Raw genomic sequence first — 19,639 nt, 5'->3', positions numbered from 1 at the left:
GTCTAGCTTGGACTCAGGACAACCAATCCCATGTACGTGTGATTGGCCATCTTGAAAATCTAATCATGGGGTTAGTATGGGGAAGGCTCGGTTAATCCATCTTCACTTTTGAAGAACTTCAGAATACGATATAAATCTGGCATCCTGCCCTGATGGCAAAGAAAAAGATGCATATTGCAACGCCATAACCTTGCCAGCATATATGCAACCATATTTTGAAATTGTCTGTCAACAAACTGCAAGCAAGACTTAAGAGTTAGCGCTGGGGTTCATCTATCCAAGCTAACCCGCCGACCGATATCATTCCTCATTTGTTGCAGTAACTTGGTGAGATCGAACACCACCATAAGGAAAGAAAAGGATTGCGAGATTCACCGCTTTGAATGTGAGTTCATGACGATCCACGGCCCACAGGCCACGGAATAAAACGACATCCCATTACCTCCCAGCGGAAGACCATTATAGTGGTCGGTAAAGACCCAAGATAGGGCTCACCTGTGCCTTCGATAGAGACTTCTAGGAGAGAAAAATTCTCAAGTCTTGACCCAATAAGAGATTTTGCACAGCAGCAAAAGCCTTCCGGAAACAAATGTGAACCAACACTTATATTAATTAACAAAGGTGCTATAAAACCAACCTGAGTTGCACAGCAGACGTTTCTTCTACACCAGCTAAGCTCGGAAATGTAAAGCAACCATTTTACAAGCCCATCCCCCAACACAAAGAAAAACAAAGAATCAAATGACAAACTCGGCCAACTATACCCGGTATGCATCCCCCTAGTCAAAATCTTCTTATGTACTGCTAAAATTACCCTGGACCTTTATATGGTAAAGAGTAAGAAACCAACCCTTTAAAGCAAGGAGGTGTCTTCATTAGGAGAAAGGCTAGAAAAGAGAGGAGCTCAAGCAGGGCATATCAACAATAACAAAAAACTACATAAGGGTGATCTTCCACCTACCCCGGATTGCATCAGAGAGACATATACCCTACAAAACCAATTATCAAATCCTACAGAAATTACTTTAATTCAAGCTTCATTGTCTTCTCCCTTCAATGTACCACTTTTCTCATCCTCTATATTGTAGCATGAGATGTCCTACTCGGCTTTATGTGCAGGTGGAGGGTAATCAGCTCTTCCCTAATTGTATATTTTAACTGGCTTCTCAAACGTATGGCGGTTCTGCAACATTTTGAGACCAATCAATGAAAACTAACTTCATAGTTTCACAAGATGAACAGAAAAAACTAGGGAAGCGCTAACACGATGTATATTGACAAAACTGAATGATTCTAGCATTCCATAAGAATAAGAACTGATCTCTGAGTCCTTGCTAAAATAGTAGTCAATTAAGGAGGCAGTCTTAGCAAACCCATAGATGTAATTGTAGTTGTATGAGTAACACAAACCTGATTGACTGCATAAGACCTTTTAGGAGTATTATCAGGGTGCTCCAAGCCAAGGTACTGCTCCCAAGCGCCATAAACATCTCTTCTCTGAAAGAAAGGGAAAAATACTAAATGCACATACCATAAAAGAAAAGAGCACCAATAATGTCCAATTTTCTAGAAAATGCTATGAAAAAATGGAAGTTCACAAGGGAGGAGAAAAAGACTTGTAACAGCACCTGAAAGCGGGTGAACACAACATCAGAATCCTGCAAATACTCTGGACGACCCAGCGACAGAAATGCAAATTTCCACTGAGAAACCAAAAGAAAGAGGGTTAATGAGGAACTGATTCATGCTTGACATATAAACACGTCCTGAAGAAAGCAAAAGCTAAACTTTACAATACAATGCATGATAATTGTTACAGTGTCAAGAGGGGAGGCTTATGTGATTGTTTCCATGACCAAACAGTGCAAATAAAATACCTTTGCAAACTCCTCGTCAGGGACCTGCAGTTTCTTTTGTATGCGCATTTTAACTTGAGCTAAAGTTTCACCTTCATGGATGACCAAGAAAAAGGGTTCACCAAAATTCTGTACTTGCTGTTGAGGACACAAATGTAGTAGCATGTAAGAACCTGGAAACCTCTCTATTATATAACAGCCATTAGATAGAAAGCTTGTGGTTAAAGTATCTATAAACCATACCATTTGATTCTGTCCAGACTCTTTTGTGAAGTGATACACGTGAATCAGGCGATCTTGGGGACCGAGATTTTTTTCTTCCTCAGGGATCTGTTGAATTAGAAAAAGAGAGAGGGGTTCATTATTGATACACGATCTTGTGACAGGAGTGTACAGGATTCTTAACTAGCTGAAAGTATACATTATACTGCCTGTCCATTGGCCTAGGTTAACGGACACTTGCTAGTTCAGAAGGGTACTCACTAATCATGCCCCAGGCTATTTGCAAAAATTAGCTACTCAATAACCTTCAACATTCAAATATTCTACTAAATAAGCATTTGATGTATTTAATAACAAAAAATACTTAAGCCACAATAATATATTTCATAATAATCTATCTGGAAGTTAAAAGTTCAGCAGAAATTTAAAAAGATCATATTTTTCATTTTAATAAATTTCAAGAGACAGTTTCCAGAAACATATTATGCAAGCATGGGGCACTGATTACTAATTGCCATTTCACACATCCTTTGTGAAATTTTTGGCACGGGCGCATGACAATGGTGTATTCTTAATAGAAGCTTACAATTTTATTTGGCAGGTAAATGCACGTTTTGCCACTATACTCATGTTTTTTTTTATGGTTCTTGCTCATGTACTTTTTTTACAGATTCTACCCCTTTACTTGTACTTTTGTTAAGGAATATTTGCCCTTCCATCCAATTCTGTTAGTTTGTGTGCCACAAGTCTATTCACTGAACCATAATAAATTGACAGGTAGAAATTAAGAAAAGCGATCAGAAAAAGTGAAAACAAAAAACAAAAAACAAATCTGAACCCAAATATGTAAACTTGACAAGAGTTATTAACAAATAGGTAAAAAATCAGGTTTGGGTTTTTTTTCCAAAGTTTTTTCTTAATTTCCACGAGTCAAATTATTATGGTTCAATGAATCAAAACTTGACATGTGTCACACAAATTAACAAAGTTTAATGGGAAGGGCACATACCTTAACAGGAATATAGATAAAAGGACAGAATCCACCAAAAAAAAATATATAAAAGTGAAAAAACCTGAGAAAAATTGAAGTACAATGGCAAAACATCCCATTCACCCTTTATTTGGTACACACACCTGTAGTAGTTCATATTAGTACACTCTCAAAACCATTACACACTGCACACCCACAGGCATACATGCTTTTACACATTCATGCCCTATGCCCTCACATTTTAGGGTCCAGTCCAACTTCATCCACAGCTTAACCATGATGCTTTTCATTTACAAAATCATAGAAAGGTAGTAGAGATTATAGAGGCAGACACATTCAAGATATTTCCTAGAAAAGAAAGGGAGAAAAGGAGAAATGGACTTGCCTCCTCTGCCCGTAACGTCCAATACTGATCATTTATATTCTCGATTTTTTCATTGGGTGGAAAGATCTGCAGTGACAAGATGGCAAAATGATGTTGCAGGAAATCCAATCATTAGATTAAAAAGATTGAAACTTATGGATCAGGTTTCACAGAACAAGTATGCACCATCACTGCACATTGTCCAGCACATTATCATCAGTATTTAACCTAGAAGGATATTTATTATTTGACAGCAAACAAAACTTCGGTGTTTAAGTCAATGTCTTATTTGCTAACCAAAACCAGTGAGTACCTTATAAATCTTGTGATAGAAAACTTCAAGCAGTCGAAGTTCAGCATTTGGGTGAGACAATTCTACCTGTTTCAGTAAGAACCAAGCATTAGCAAATTCATCATGTGCAATGAAAAGTAAATATACTGTAAGAAGTTAAAATAACACAATAAAGAAGTACAGTAATGTAAGAGCCATGCTTCAAAGAAAAAGATTAAGAAGAAACTAGCTACAAAACCACTATCTAAGAGGGAAATCAGTTTTTCATCTTGGGTATTATAAATCACTGTCCAGATCAAGCAGGCACATATAAAATATGCTTCACATAACAACAGCTAAGAGGTTAGAGTTTAAAATTTCTCACCTTTGTTTTAAGTTCATTAATTACATCTCCCACGGTGCTTTGTTTAGGCAATCTAATGTTATGAATTACCACCTAAAAACAGTTGCAATAAGATTAGAAGAAAGACACTTGAGGATGATTGATAAGATAAGGCACGTAAGTAAGATAGTCAAAGATTTCACACTTTACTTCGTCTTTAGTAGCATGATGGAAAGCAACTTTCAAATTTTTTAGGCCTTGCAATTCTGGAAGAGGAATATCCAGAACTTCATAATACAAGATATCAGAAGTCTAGAGAAAAAAGGGGGGGAAAAATTATTAGTCACATTTTATAATTTCATTAACAGTATATAGACCAAGACTTCAACCCATGTAATAGATACCTGATTGTAGTGAACTAACATATCTGATAGATGCTCCACTCCTCGATATTTAATTGGCTGCGGCTTAGGCTGCTGAGAGTAGCAGTTGTGGGATGTCAACCTGATTTTGGATGGATCATCCAAGCCAATTTGGCAGGCCACTCTTTCGACAACATCGTCATAAGTATGTACCTTTGACCTATAAACACATCAAGAGTAGATTATGAGTGTCTATTTGACAGCACCAGAGACTTCTCGATTGAGCATAAAACGTAACGTGGGATATGTGTACTTACAACTCTAGACAAAAATCATCCTCCTTTGGCTTTTCCAGAGATCGGAAATGAACTATCTATAAAGAATCAAACAGCAAAAAGAACTGAGTTTATAATTGACAAATCAGGAGAAAGCTTTAATGAAATTGAATTATTCTATATACTCTAACTAGGGAATAAAAAACTAGGGAACATAAATGGCACCACTCTTGAGCCTAATCTCTGCCACTATCTCTATATTTCAACCATAAAAAGAAAGTGAGATGCCTGGAAAATCTCATTTCAAGAAAAAAGTACCTGTCGATTGTGCACATATTCCAAATATGAAGGCACATCTGGATATCGACAGTCTTCTTCCTTTTCAAGAGGAGGAGATTTCTGAAAGCATATTATGTCCCCATCTTCGATCTGTGAATAAAGTAGCAAAATGTCAGTTGCCAATCTGATAATCTCATAACATTCCAGCATCAATAAAGAAGCACATACCTGACTTGTTTGAAATGAGGCCCTATTATCAAGATGTTCACACATGACACAAGGCTCGAACTTGATTTCCTGAACAGCACACATTAAATAAAATCCTTCTGCTAAGAAGACAATATCTGCTAATGAATATTGAATTAACTTGCGCCATAGGTTTGGTGGTATGGTGAAGTCACCTTTCTTGACTGACTAATTATGGTAGCCAACTATAATAGAAGACAAGTATATAGCTGGTACGAGATGAAGCATACTCGATAGAGACAAACCTCATAAAGTTCAATCTCTTCATCAGGTGGAAAGCCAGCCATTTGATTGAGCTTTGCTAGAATTTCTATTGGCTTGCCAGAACTCTTCACGAAAAGCCTACCAACATATCTGGAATCATGGAATAAGTTGTAGTGTCAGAGAGCATCAGGTATGCAGTGAACAAAAATAGGACAACAAAACAAGTGAAAAGATTATTAAGTACCGCAATTCTTGTTTTTCAGGGTCATAAAGCTTGAAGAAAAGCAGAATATCTTCTTTAGTTTTTTCAGGTGGCGCAATGGGACGTAAATCCTGAGATGTTGCAACACTCAGTAGAAGAATAATATTTCTGGACAGAAATACAAGTGCAGATATTAAATTTCATCATTGATTAGAAACAGTACCAGTCCAAGCTCAATTTCCAAGAACAATTTTAATTCAGCATTATGCGTCTTATTTGACACCTCTCTCAGCTGTCCAACCTTCAACAACAAAATGGCTATCATCAAAATTAGATTACACAATAATCTCCAAAAACATTTTAAGGCGCCACGGTGCAAGTTAAATAAGCATTTCAATGTGATCAAAGCAATAGTATCATTCCATAGTCATGGTCACAAAGTTTCAATGCTGGCAGTTACAAAATGAAGGCCAGATACTGGGATTGCCAACCCAAAAGTGTGTACTATGAAAGCACATGGCCATAGCTGGCAAAAACTAAAGAAGGCATCCCAGATCACCATGTCTAAACAATTCCCAAAACCTTATCCCATGTCTGTTCTTACTTGGAGCATAAATAATCATCCAAATGTAACAGAGATACAAGTCACTCAACCACTACGCTATCACAGCTCATTAAAATTAATTTTGAAAATAAGTGGTAGTTACTGATTGTGCTTCTTCCTGGGGTGTCAATGATCGATTTGGCCTATAAGTGTGGTTTTGGCGCTTTGCCCATATCCAAAACCGCTGAAATTGTACTGGTATACCAAACTCTTTAGCAACCTCCTCCTGTAATCCAGCTCAACATTAGACAATGAAAACTATGGACCATTTCATCATCTACAATGTCAAAATGCTTATCAATTTACACCCATTTAGTACCTTAAAAAGACTAAACTGCATCTGTTTCTGAATTCGGAAGTTATGGACTTTGTCATGATCCACAAGGTCAAAATAAATATCCTTTCCAATTTGCTCTTTAAGGTCCTCATCTCGTGCGACCTATATGCAGTAATAAATTGCTTTATTTATGACTTACAAGCATCCCTTGAGTTAGATTATAGTCATCACTAAAAATACACTATCATAAAAATTAAAGGTGAGAAATAAAAACCTTTATAATTGTGTAAAGGTGAGCTTGTGCTTTATATCCTCTCTTGTCTTCTTTTTCTTCTTGTTCTTTCTTCAGCCTTATCTGGAATGAGATGTTCAATGAAAACATGATCAGTCTTCATTGCCAAGTGGACATTCTCAGATAACATAACTAAATTTGCAGAACTTCTTGCAATGATGAGTAAAGCAAAGTAGTTTACCCTCAAATGTTCAGCAATATCTTTCTCATCAACATTACAAATTATCTTGTCCTTTTCACTTTCCCGTATATACACAAGCATGTATGCATTTGAGTATTTTGTGAATTTAAATGGAGTATTGTTAAAGCCAGGATTGGTCTGAGGTAGCTGTTAGACATAGCAGAACAAGAGCACAAATTCAGTTCACCATCAATCACGTGTACCACTGACAGCATTTACAGAAATGTTTGAGAACCATTACCTCTTCCTCACCACCATACTGTTCTTCTAATGCCCTCTTCATATCTTCTTTTGTCACCCGTTCATCATCAAATTTGAACCTAAAACAAGAAAATTAAGTATATTATGGTGTGAAAAATAGATGAAATCTCAGCAAAAGTATAACTATTCAGTCACAGGTAAAATGTTATGGCGCAGGCTAAGGAGACTACTATACTCATATACGAGCATAAGTTGTTAAAGGTTCTTTTTCCTAGCATTGATGTTATCACATTTGACCGCATTATGTGTGCATGAGCAAGCCCAAGGTATACAAACATACCACTGATCAGAGAGGGTCGGCCTGATAAAAGCATAATAATGTCCACCATGCACCCCTCCACTATGAACCAAAACGCTGCAAGGGAAAACAAAAATATATTGGAGATGTCAGCATTTTAACAAACTTATTCCTAGAACCAAACATAATTACAAAGCTACACAGAAATATGTACGATTTATATCAGGTGCTTGCAGTTCATGTTTCTCCAACATGTCTATCTTTTATCCACACAAGCTCATAGAGTTGTCTTTCATTCCTAGAGGCTACTCAAGCAAGTCATGCACATCACATGCTGCTATCGCATTACAACAACGATTATTTATGCAGATATGTTGGGGGGGGGGGGGGGGTTTCAGGAGATCAACAATCTCATGAAAATGGTTCAAACAGTGCAGCAACTCAACATTTCTTTTTGTTTGGAACTTGTAATGGTTTCTGATAGTGATGATTATATTATTAGTTTAAATTACAATAAAAAGTTAAAATTTTTGTTTTACTTTACAAACTATGCAGTCTTGGGAAGCAAGAAAGACAGTTCCAGTCAGCTAAATGCAGTCATATCAAGCATGAAAAAAATCCATGAATCAAGATGGTGAGAAGAGCGTGTTTGAAAGTGTGGTTGTGTTTGCTTTTCACTCAGAAAAGTATGCCAATAATGTTTTTTTATTTTTTAAAAATCGTTTTTGAGATTAGCACATCAAAATGATTTGAAAATATCAAAAATATATTAATTCAATGCAAAAAAAAAATTCAATTTTTTTCGGAAGCAGTTTTGAAAAGCACTCCCAAACGGGCAAGAAGAAGCTTATCAAGGTTTGTGATAAAATTTATTGCAATACAATGTTCAGATCTAGGAAGCAAAAGCACCACATGATAGTTACCTGTGAAGTGTGTATAGATTGCGAACACTCCTGTCTGCATCAGGTGACAAATATTTGCCATTCTCCCTATCCAGGTCAAGTTGAAGAGGAAATTCATAGCGATCATTAATCTACAAAAGCAAAATCAATAAGTAGACACAGACATATTTTGGCTTAAGTAGCAATTTGTCCATCAATCAATCCACTAGTTATTAAAATATTCCAGCTCAAAACAACACGGCACAATCCCATGATAACATATATAGCATACAAACCAGTTACAAATACTGACCTTCACCATGGTGTCACGCATAAAATCATATTCAAAACGCTTTAATTGAAGTTGAAGAACAGGGGGGAAGTCAATAAATAAGACACCCTTCTTTGCATCCTGAAACAAATCCAAGTTCAAGCACATGCCATGAGAAGAATAGTCGTAGGAGCTGATCTAAAATAAAGGGTTTTAGTAGAAAAGAATCATGGAGTACCAACAAAAAAGCATGTTCATAGCCCATATTCCAACAGAATGGTCTCATTGTAACTGACATAGTTTAGAAAGAAGCTGGAATAAAGTTCACCACTTCTATGGGGAACTCCTCAAACTACCTAAAATATATTTTACAGAGGTCTGACCATGATCCACACAATTTGACTAGGAATTCAGGAACCATCTCTCTTTTGATGACACCAATAGAACATGCAGCTCATTTTCAGATATGAAACCATAAATTTCAGCAAAGTTATGATATGACAAAAAAAATTCCACCAGATATGAAGAGTGCTCAGGACTTGGAACACATAATTGATCTTCAGGCATTTCACAAAAGCCTAATAAATGAGCTCCTTTTTTTAAAAGGCACCCTGAGATGCTATGTAGCACTGGCTTCCATATTTTGATGTGTATGAGTGTGATGCAAGAGTTGCGTGAGCTGGTGTATATATTTCATGCTGGCTTAAACCAATCTCATAATCTGGCTCTATTCACTAGCTTTAACTGACCTGCAAACCATGTTCTTCAGCATGGTATTTGTTATCACCCTCAAGTCGTTCAACTTCCACATATTTGTCAAAAGAAGCATAAACATCTCGACAACCTTTCACATCAAGCTGGAGATCTGCCATGTAATACCCACACATCAGTGCCTTAGGGGAACATCATTACACATAATATTTAAATGCTGACCAAATAGTACCGTAAAATGACTCCTTCCTTGTAGATTTGTAGTCCACATTGATGCACTCAATGTAGTTCATATGATGACCCTCAAACAACTGCTGTATAGTCCCCTCCACAACAGTCCCCTGTACCAGCAGAAAAGAAGTTGGAAACTTAACTTACTGAAAACATGTCTCAAAACTGTTGGATGTTCAATACCTTCATTTTATCCTCTAGCTTCTCACACAGGACCCTGTTAAGCTCTTGCACGTCATGTTGCATGAAGGAATCATATGTATCCCAGCCAAAAGATTTGGTCAGTTCCTTTGTTGCAACACTGGTATCATTATATTGAAGCTTATAGAATAAACTCTGCAGGGCCAATGGAATGCTTCCTGTAGGCATGTCATTCTCAGTTGTTGGCATGTGGTACACAGCCTGAAAAAAAAATTCAGAATGAGGCAATTCCATTTCAATAATGTGTTAACACAAGTCAAGAAGAGCTTAGAAAAACTGAGAATGTGCTAACCTTTCGGAAGTAAGGAATATGGTACTGAGTCTGTAGGAGAGAGTTCATGTAACATGTTGCTCCCTGGTTCTTCAGTCCTACATAGCCTGTCTCCTTCTTCGAGTCATAGGACCAATAATCTAGAAGCTTACGGACAGCAACTTCAGCTTCGATAACAACTGTATCATTCACTAGATATCCTCTACTGGGATCATAAAGTTCACTCAGAGGCATGAAAGATGTAAAACCCCAGTCACTCTCTCTTGCATTGAACTGATGTTGTGTGTCTGCAAATGTTTATTTTTAAAAGAGAACAGAGTATATATGAAGTTACTTTGACTGCTTTTAAAGATCACAATATATGGAGTTACCATGCTAGCATGTTTAAGAACAAAAACGAGATATTGCTACATTCAGCAAAGAAAAACAATAAAGTTACCAAACAGCACAAACCCTCAAAGGACAAGATAGTCAAGTAATTGATCATATTATTGGCAAATGGTCACAATGACAAGGTTTCCAAACTCTGTTGGTGGTTTATTGTAGCGTTCATAATCGAGCTTGTGTAAGCAGAATTCTAACCTTGTGCATATACAGCACCACATTGGTGCCCTCACTTTTCTTTCAATACACTTGTGAAATAAACAATCATTGGCAATATGTCTAGAAAGTCACAAGATTATAAAATAGGCAAATATTGATATTACATATATAAAAATCATAAAAGATATCAAACTGCCAATCAATTATTGATTAGAATGAACATATGCTCAACAGGAAATATGGTAACGAGCTCAAGCAAGCAATCCACATGACAATTCAATAACAAATTGATCCAAACAAAATTTATTAATAAATTAAGAAAAACAAAAGTTACATTAACAAAAAGTGCCATTAAATCGTAACATCAAAGAAGATACCCTTTCTAATTGAGTACTTGTTATGAATTTGATTGACCACAGCCAAGCTGAATTGCGCATATCTACTCCATCCATATGGCAAAGTCGTAGAATCGGCAACATCCAAATACATCGACAAGTGGTCCACATTGTTTCCTTTAGGGAAGATCAGTACTCGCCTGTTAAAAACATACCAAATGAGATTAACCACAAACCAATCCGCACACTACAAATTGCAACTCGTAAAAAATTCCAACTGATCAAACAGATAAACTTCACGGTTTATCCACCTACCATTTGTAACTGCCAACAATAAATATATCAGAATAATGCTTCTTTGTGTTCAACCTAGTAAAATTCTCAATAGTCCACGTAAATTTCATGGACGGGGGATCCTCCACTGGCTGATTTTCCACCGTACTCGTTTGCTCCACTTGTGCCACTACCACCACATCAAAAAAACAACAATCACCATACAAATTACCAAACCCTGACAAATCAATCGATATAATACAGTCTGGCAGAAGATCCGTTCGATCACACCATACGAATTAGAAAAAAAAAAAACAGATTGAACTCTCTAACCTTCTACTGGTTGTGGGCCTTCAACTAAATCTGAATGCGGTACGAGCATCTCCTCGTCTTCTTGCTTTAAATTCAAAAGAAAAAAATACAATCAATAAACCCTAGCTTTGATTAAACTAAATCAAAAAATACAAAAATCAAAGTCAGTTTCAATTCCAATTCAGAAAACTCTCGATTTTACATTAATCAGAAACAGTAAAAGATCCAAGAACTAAACATTAAAAATAAATGCAAAATATAAAATTTGAATGGCATGCGAGAGAGAATGAGATAGGAAGAGAATACATCCAACGGTGAAGGAGTCATCATAGTCATGGGTGGATATGGACCGTAAGATCGAGCGAATCAGAGAGGTGAGAATGAAATCGGGAGGAGACAATGAGAAGAAGAAGCGAAAGCGGGACTTTTCTGAGTGTAGCCAGATGAGACACTCGCAAAGGCAGTGGCTAGAGAGAGAAAGAGCAGCAGGGGCCTTGTTGGTGCTCGAAGGCTATTTATGTGATTATGGAAAACAAGCCGGGGTAGTGTGGGAAAGAGAGGAGTGTTATTGTGGCTGGCGTGGAGACAGGGAGAAGATAAACCAATGGAAGTGTGACACGTGGATATAGGAGTTAAGTGATGTACGGACTCTTGACGTGCCAGTTTTGATCCGGGGGGATCACGTGCGTTTGGGGGTGTTAGTGATTGGATTTTTTACGTCTAGAGTTATTTTTTAAAATATTTTTATATAAAAATAAATTATAATATAAAATTATAAAAAATTATTTTTTTAGACACGAAAATAAATATGCTATTAAATTCATGCCGACTGCTTCTTTTATTGTTTCTTTTTAAGTTTGTTGCTCTTGATTGATTAATTAATTAATCAATCAATCAATACCTTTTTCTAAATAAAAAATAAATAAATAAAAACTTCAACTTGAGTTTGATAAAAAAAATATTTTTTATTTTATGTTTTTTCAACACAATTTATATCATAAAGCCAAAGAATTTTATGATGTAAAAGCATATGGTAGACCAAAAACCGATCACACCATGAATTGTAATTTTTTGTCAGAATTAAGTTATTAATTTTATTTTATTTTATTTAGAATGGTAAAAATATTTCATATTAATTTAAAAAATAGAATAAAATAAAACAATTTTCATCTTATTTTAAATTTTAGTTTGTTTTTCATATTAATTTAAAAAATAAAATAAAATAAAATAATTTTCATCTTATTTTAAATTTTAGTTTGTTTCAGATTTTTCTACTAAATTTCAATAAAAATATTATGATTTCATTCTATATATTCTATTCTGGTCTTAAAAAGTCATTAAATCAAATTAAATTTAATTCAATTTAATTAATTAAACTATACAAGTATAAAAAACTCTTTTTCATTACTATTTTCAATAACAATAATATTAATTTTTTAAAATTAAATTTATCGCTAATATATATAATTTATATTCATGTTGTGTTTTTTCAAATTTATATTTTGTAGGAACTTGAGCAAAACAATGAATGTTTTAGATCTTATTAGACTTAATAACATTGACCTATCTTTATATTTAAAATATTTGTAATAAAGCATTTTAATTTCATAATATTTTGATATTTTTGTTTAAGTTGAATTACTTTAAGTTAAAAATCTATTTTATTGTTGAATTATTTTAAGTTAAAAATCTATTTTATTTTAACTATTTAGAAATATTTAAAATTTTAAAATTATATTTGTTGACATTATGTTTATATTCTATAATTTATAATTAATTTATTTTAAATTTAAATTATATTTGATGAATATATATATATATATATATACAACCTTGAAATGACATGCTAAAATATTCTAAAACTAAAATATTCTATTTTAATTAAAATATAAAATATTTATCAAAACAAAAACAGAATTGATAACCTTCATCAAGATTCACTTTGTTTGAAAAATATGATAGGGTAATTAATGTTTTTTTTATTATTATTGAATGAAGGATTTTATCATATGTATTTATTCCTGGAATAGACATTTAAGAGAGAGAATCACTGATAACAGTTTTATTATAATTATTTTAAAAAAAATATTTTATTTAAAAATATTTTTAAAAAATATTTTTTAAACATAAAAATAAACATCATATAAAATTTCAATTGGTTTTTTCACCGTTAATTGTGAGGGAAAATGAAATAAAATGTATATGTCTGTGATTTGGAGTTGAGAGTTATATTTTGGGTCACGGATGCTGGGAGTTAAATCACTGCCACAGGATATTTATCTTGTACCGGCACAAGTTAAGGGAGTATTTTGTGCAGGTAGTCGTGTAGGCAATAATTGTCCGGGTGACCACAAGCCGGAGATATTTTTTAAAATTTACATGTTTTTTAAAAAGTTTTGGAAAGATAAAACAATTTTAGAAATATTTGATGAAATAATATATTTTTATTTTATTAAGTTTTAAAAATACAATATTTACTAAAAATAGTTATTTTAAAAGACAAAAAAATAATTTTAACACTTTAAAATGATGGCACTTAGTAAATATTATACGTCAAATAATAAGGTAAAACACATCAACCAGTTCACATAAAAATTATAATTTTAAAATTTTTTTTATTTCAAATATATATTTATGAGTCAAAATATATATTTTTGTTTAACTTGTAAATTAAAAAAAGACTAATTAAAATCTTAAAAATTATTGTTTATGTAATAGTTGTGCTATATTTTTTAACGTTAATAATATAATTGAATTTATGATAACAAGTAATTTTGAGCAGTTAGATATAATTCTATTATAATTAAATAAAGATTTATCATAAAAAAATTACACGAATATTCTAGTGTGTGTGTGTGTGTATATATATATATATATAGACCAGTGGAATAGGCTTAGGTTTGATAAAAGATATGGTTGCGTTAGACTATAATAATAGCTCAAATAAACCATAACTTTTTAGTCAATCACTAAATTGCGTTTAAATTTTTAATGAGTTTTCAAATGTTATTTTTTCTATAAGTAACTATAGAATCGCTACTCCAATGGACCTTTATATTTCAAAAATCTTACCATGGAGCCTTGATTTTGATATTTTTAAAAATTTTATAATTTTTTTTATGAACCAATTAACTGGTTATGAACATCATCCTGCAAAAAAAAAATACTTGTAATCATGCTTAATGTCTTATGAAATATTGTAACTTTAGAGTAAATCTGTTTTTATATGTGCACATATATTCTACTAAGAAATTTTAAATTAAAATATTTATCAAACACATATATTCTACTAAGAAATTTTAAATTGAAATATTTATCAAAATTTTGATAAAGTCTTTTCCATATAAAAAAATCCTAAATTATTAATTAGAATCTATTACACTTCAATTAATAACCAATCTATATCTTAATCATTGTATAATCACCCCGGACTTATCACATCACGACTCAGCCATATTATATTAATCACATGTCATTATGGTTCCCTACACACATAAATATCAATATAAAATATGTGAATCTTTAAAAATAAATTTTAAAAGTATAGTTATGCATTAATTATTTCAGATGCAATAAAAGAAACTAAAACAACACTATAAGTTTACATGTTTAAATTAAATTCAAAATTACATAAACTTTGATGCAATTTAATATTTAATTATATATTTTAATACACTACAAAAAAACACATCTAATATAAGTTGAATTTCATTTCTACTATTGGCAAAATATACATTTATGGCCAAAAACTCTTTTTTATTTTATTTTCTTACCCTATTTTTCTTTTCATTCACTATTTTATCTCATTTCACTATAATTTGTATTATATTATTATTTATTTATTTTTCTCGAGATCTATAGATTAGCCTTGAATTTAATTAAATATCAGAGTTTCCAATCACAATATCAAAAAATATGTTATTTCAACAGTACTTTTCGCTTCTATATCATTTCACCTTTTATTTGCTTTTTACATACTAATTGCCTGATTTATCCAAGCGAGAGGTCTAGATAAGGACCTTTTCTCTTCTTCTAGATTTATCTACAAGTTTAATGTCTTTCGAATTATACCATAAAAATAATTATTCGCATCTCTAAATTCTAAACTTAAAAACATGTTAGCATAAATTTAAAGCTACGCACAGTCCGCCGTCTTCTAGCTATTTTGAACTTCAAATATGTTAAAAAAAAAAAAAATCTTATTAGGGATTATATTATAAGAAGAGATTGGTGTGAAAGCATAGACGTCTACGAGTTGAATCTTCAGCATCCTTGAATAGCAAGACAAGAATACCGTTTATGCCAAGCAATTAAAGGGGACTGTCCATAGAACAATGACGAACAGCATCTGACTTTCACTTGTCAATGCTAGTTGCAGGAAAGGTGCAGGGATAACTATCCATAAATAAAGATACACGTATGCAATTAAAATCTGGTAATTAATTTAACTGGTTGGCTAGGCACGTCACTGCTGATGCCATTTGAACGGTTTGGAATCACCTTTTTTTTCATAGATTCGAAAATATTTTTTTGTTTAAAATTATTTTTTATATTGTTAGATTGTTTTAATGAGGCAATATTAAAAATAATTTTAAAAAATAAAAAAAAATAATTTTTTAATAATTTTTTTTAAATATTTTAAAATGCTACAAATCGTATATTGTTATTTTCTGGAATTAATATAAAGATTGTGATGTTTAAAGGGTCAAAAAACAGAGAAGGTTATTGCTAGCGAAAACGCCGTGGCCGTCTTCTGAAAACAGACTCTTGCTTGACGAGAGGAAATTCAATTTTATGTTAACTCTTCGTCCTCTACGTTTTCATATTCATATTCAGTTTTTTTCTTTTTAAATCCCTAAAATTTTTATTATTTTATACTTTGGTCACCTGACTTTTTATCTCTTTAATTTAGTCCTTTGAAATTTTGTTATGGCCCGGTATCTCCTTCGACTTCATTTCTCTCGCTTACCTTATGTGCTGCAAAGTATTCCCATGTTAATTAACGGTGTATTTTACGAAATAAAGTTTTATATTATTATTATAAAACTAATTGAGAGATGAAGGACAAAGTTAACATAAAAGGAAGAAACAAAGCACTTTTTTTCATAAAAAGCGTAAAAAGCTTTTATCAATTTGTCTCAATTTTTCATATTATTACTAGATAAGTATCTCATTCTATGCCGTGGAGTTAAAAAAAGGATTTTAAGATAATGTAAAATGTAAATATTCATATTTTTTAAAAAAAAAAACATAATTATTACACAACCTAATATTAAAAAATAAAACAAAAAAAAATAAAAAAATAACAACAAAATAATAAGGTAAACTAGATTAACTCGCTAACCTCGCAATCATGAGAATGAAATTGAAGAAGCTCTATAAAAAATATCAAAATATAAAATTATTAAAACTAATTTTCAATTAGTAAAAATGAAATTAAAAAAATTAATTTTAAAAAAATCAAAAGCTAAAGGATGCTATCTAATAATGAAGAAAAAATTAAATAAGGATACAATAATCTCATGAAAAGTAAAATGAAAAAAATTCAAAACTCAATATTTAAAAAATAAAACATTAAAGGATAAAATTAAAAAAAAATATGATCCAAAAAAGACTGAAAAATTTGGATGAATCTCTTAAATCAAAATTAATTTTCTAAATTTATAATCCGTGAAATTCTAATTTTGTGTTTAATCAGAAAGCTTGTTCTGAATCATTTTAATGTTGAAGAATAAAATTAAAAAAAATATTAATTTAATTTTTTTTAAAAATAAAAAATAACAATCTAAAATATAAAAATAAAAATTAAGGGAGAATAAAAAAATAATTTTATTTTTAATAACCAACTTTATTAATTTTTTTTAGATGGATGAAAATATTATTTTATTGTGTCCAATTTATAGTTATACTTGATACATAGTGAAATGCTGATAGATATTAAATGTTTTTTAATGGTTTTATCTTAAACTTTATTTTTTTTTTCATGTCGCAGTGCCCGCAGTTTAAAGAAAGAAGATGGCTCTATTCGTTTTTATGTTTAAAAGTGTTTTTTAAAAATGTTTATTTTTTTAATTTTTTATTTAAATTAATATTTTTATATTATTTTAATACATTAATTTTAAAAATAATTTTAAATAAATAAATAAAATATTATTTTAATATATTTATAAATATAAAAATACTTTAAAAGATAATCACCACTACCCTCCCCCTCCCCGGCCAACTCATTAAACAAGCGTGGGAGAGAGCTCTCAAGCGGATGAATTTTCGTGGCCTATAACGCTGATTTTTTATTTATGGATTCCTATACAGGGAATGAGCTTCAAACATTAATTGTGCTCGAAAAGGTAAATTAAGGCTCTTTTTTTTTTAATTTGATTTGATTTAAGTTTTAAAACTGCTCTAAAATATTATCTTTTTAATATTTATTTTTATAAAAAATATTAAATTAACATTGTTTTTATTTTTTTTAAATATCAAATTAAATTTTGTCAATTGACATCTAGTTTACTTAATCATCAAGTTTACTTACGAGTCACCAGGTTTACTCGCTGAATTTAATAATATTGCAAAAAAATTTTTTATCGTGGCAGCGCTCAGGCATTGACAGCTAGTATTTGCTAACTGTGTTTATTGCAAACTGTCGTGTTTTGCCATTCCTGATAAATTTGCAAAAACTCTACCTGCATGAACACCATGTGCCCAAATTTGGCTAAAATGAAATTCCCACGTAGCGCCCTAACTTTTTAAGGTGCGAGTGACGAAAAATTTTCCGGTATATAATTAAGAGGTGAGAAAGTGGCAACAATGGAGACGGGTGCAAATTTAGAAAGAGAAGGAATGCAAGAGCAGATGCCGCATCAGCCGTTAAAGGAGAAGCAAATCAGAAAGAGATTGAGGATTATGGTGGCAATTGACGACAGTGTCGGGAGCTTCTATGCTCTTAACTTGGCTCTTGACAATCTTGTTGATGGCATTGTTCCAACAACTGAACCGAGCCAGGAAGAATCTAGCCTGGTCACACTGGTTCATGTTCAACAGCCCTTCCAGCACCACGTGTACCCTGCTGGTTCTGGTGGAGCAGGTTTAAGATCCCTTATTTATGTCATGTGCATCTGAATAAAGCTTAATTTGAGTAGTGTTTATTTGCCAAGTTATGATGATGTGGGAATCATAATTACGTACAGATTGATTGCTTTTATAATGATGCAGCAGTTTTTTATGTATCATCTTCGATCATAGAATCTGTGAGGAAAGCGCAGGCAGAAAATGCTACGGCGCTACTCTCCCGTGCATTAGTGATGTGCAAAGATAAGATGGTAATTAAATAAATAAATAAAAGTAATGAAGCTAATTACTTTTTAAGGATTTACTTTATTAGTATTACGAGTAAATGGTGTTCAAGGCCAAATGAAATGCCACTGATCATATATAACTGAAGTCTGAAATGATCGTTTAATTCCTTCTTGCTCTTTCATCGTGTTCTTTTAGTTCATGAGGTCATACAAGCTGTGAAAAATTTAATCCCGAGTCCTATTTATCTCAAATTAAGGCTCTTCTTCTGTTCATGTTATCAAATGTTGAGCAGATCAAAGCAGAAACTCTTATTCTTGAAGGGGATCCGAAAGACAAAATTTGTCGAGCCACCGAGCAAATGCAGGCTGATGTCCTTGTTGTTGGCAGCCGTGGTCTAGGCAAGATCAAAAGGTAATTAATTACTTGGAGCACATTCCATGCTAGCTGTCAATTTATCTGTCTATTAATTAGTAACTGAATCTTGCTCGTCGCAGAGCACTCCTAGGAAGTAGAAGTGACTACTGCGCCCACCATGCAAAATGTCCCATCCTTATTGTCAAGCCACCGAAGGAGATCACTAAGGAGATAAGGAAGACCGATGGATAGACTACTGTTTGGTGATAAACACTGCCAGTGGCAGTGTAGAGGCCTCTGAGCAGCTATGATAGTGCGTGTTGTTGTGTTAAGCATCGGCCTGTAACAAGTCAAAAAACTACATATGCCTGCCTGCTGCTTTGTTCTTTTGCTTGTACTCTTGTATATTTTTCTGATCAAGAAAGTTTTATGCTGCTGCTAAATTTATCTACTTGCATGTTGGTAGGTTACAGACATCATCCGATAACTCTA

General features: G+C 32.6%; 2 protein-coding genes across 3 annotated transcripts; one reads left to right on the top strand and one right to left on the bottom strand.

Annotated features, from left to right (window-relative positions):
* Window positions 1-580: 580 nt before the first annotated feature.
* On the bottom strand, window positions 581-12,005 carry LOC105141565 (ubiquitin carboxyl-terminal hydrolase 12). The gene is made up of 32 exons (XM_011048812.1): window positions 11,804-12,005; window positions 11,519-11,582; window positions 11,228-11,375; window positions 10,955-11,112; window positions 10,056-10,321; window positions 9,746-9,964; window positions 9,564-9,672; window positions 9,370-9,485; window positions 8,663-8,761; window positions 8,392-8,501; window positions 7,511-7,585; window positions 7,211-7,289; window positions 6,970-7,116; window positions 6,771-6,851; window positions 6,539-6,658; window positions 6,323-6,445; window positions 5,839-5,916; window positions 5,658-5,746; window positions 5,455-5,563; window positions 5,192-5,260; window positions 5,003-5,113; window positions 4,727-4,782; window positions 4,452-4,629; window positions 4,258-4,359; window positions 4,090-4,161; window positions 3,747-3,812; window positions 3,455-3,520; window positions 2,100-2,186; window positions 1,878-1,994; window positions 1,629-1,703; window positions 1,411-1,497; window positions 581-1,183 (listed from the first exon to the last, which is right to left on the bottom strand). Exons 1-32 carry the CDS (start codon window positions 11,831-11,833, stop codon window positions 1,142-1,144), a joined length of 3,348 nt encoding a protein of 1,115 aa, XP_011047114.1. The 5' UTR covers window positions 11,834-12,005; the 3' UTR covers window positions 581-1,141.
* A 6,124-nt stretch (window positions 12,006-18,129) lies between these two features.
* Window positions 18,130-19,598, top strand: LOC105141564 (universal stress protein A-like protein). Of its 2 annotated transcripts, none has more exons than XM_011048811.1 (4): window positions 18,130-18,581; window positions 18,713-18,816; window positions 19,086-19,204; window positions 19,288-19,598. In XM_011048811.1, exons 1-4 carry the CDS (start codon window positions 18,305-18,307, stop codon window positions 19,397-19,399), a joined length of 612 nt encoding a protein of 203 aa, XP_011047113.1. In that variant the 5' UTR covers window positions 18,130-18,304; the 3' UTR covers window positions 19,400-19,598. The 2 variants fall into 2 exon arrangements, with proteins under 2 accessions (XP_011047113.1, XP_011047112.1); XM_011048810.1 differs by having other exon boundaries at window positions 18,710-18,816.
* Window positions 19,599-19,639: the final 41 nt, after the last annotated feature.

The sequence above is a fragment of the Populus euphratica genome, unplaced genomic scaffold, assembly GCF_000495115.2.
Source record: "Populus euphratica unplaced genomic scaffold, PopEup_1.0 scaffold124.1, whole genome shotgun sequence".
Classification (NCBI taxonomy): domain Eukaryota; kingdom Viridiplantae; phylum Streptophyta; class Magnoliopsida; order Malpighiales; family Salicaceae; genus Populus; species Populus euphratica.
This window is presented reverse-complemented; position numbering and strand designations above follow the sequence as displayed.

Coding starts and splice junctions, on each gene's coding strand:
- LOC105141565 (XM_011048812.1), bottom strand. CDS start 11,833: ATGACTATGATGACTCCTTCACCGTTGGAT. Junction 9,965..10,055: donor ATATTCCTTACTTCCGAAAG/GTTAGCACATTC, acceptor TTTTTTTTTCAG/GCTGTGTACCACATGCCAAC. Junction 5,917..6,322: donor CCCAGGAAGAAGCACAATCA/GTAACTACCACT, acceptor TTGTTGTTGAAG/GTTGGACAGCTGAGAGAGGT.
- LOC105141564 (XM_011048810.1), top strand. CDS start 18,305: ATGGAGACGGGTGCAAATTTAGAAAGAGAAGGAATGCAAGAGCAGATG. Junction 18,582..18,709: donor TGCTGGTTCTGGTGGAGCAG/GTTTAAGATCCC, acceptor ATAATGATGCAG/CAGTTTTTTATGTATCATCT. Junction 18,817..19,085: donor TGATGTGCAAAGATAAGATG/GTAATTAAATAA, acceptor AATGTTGAGCAG/ATCAAAGCAGAAACTCTTAT.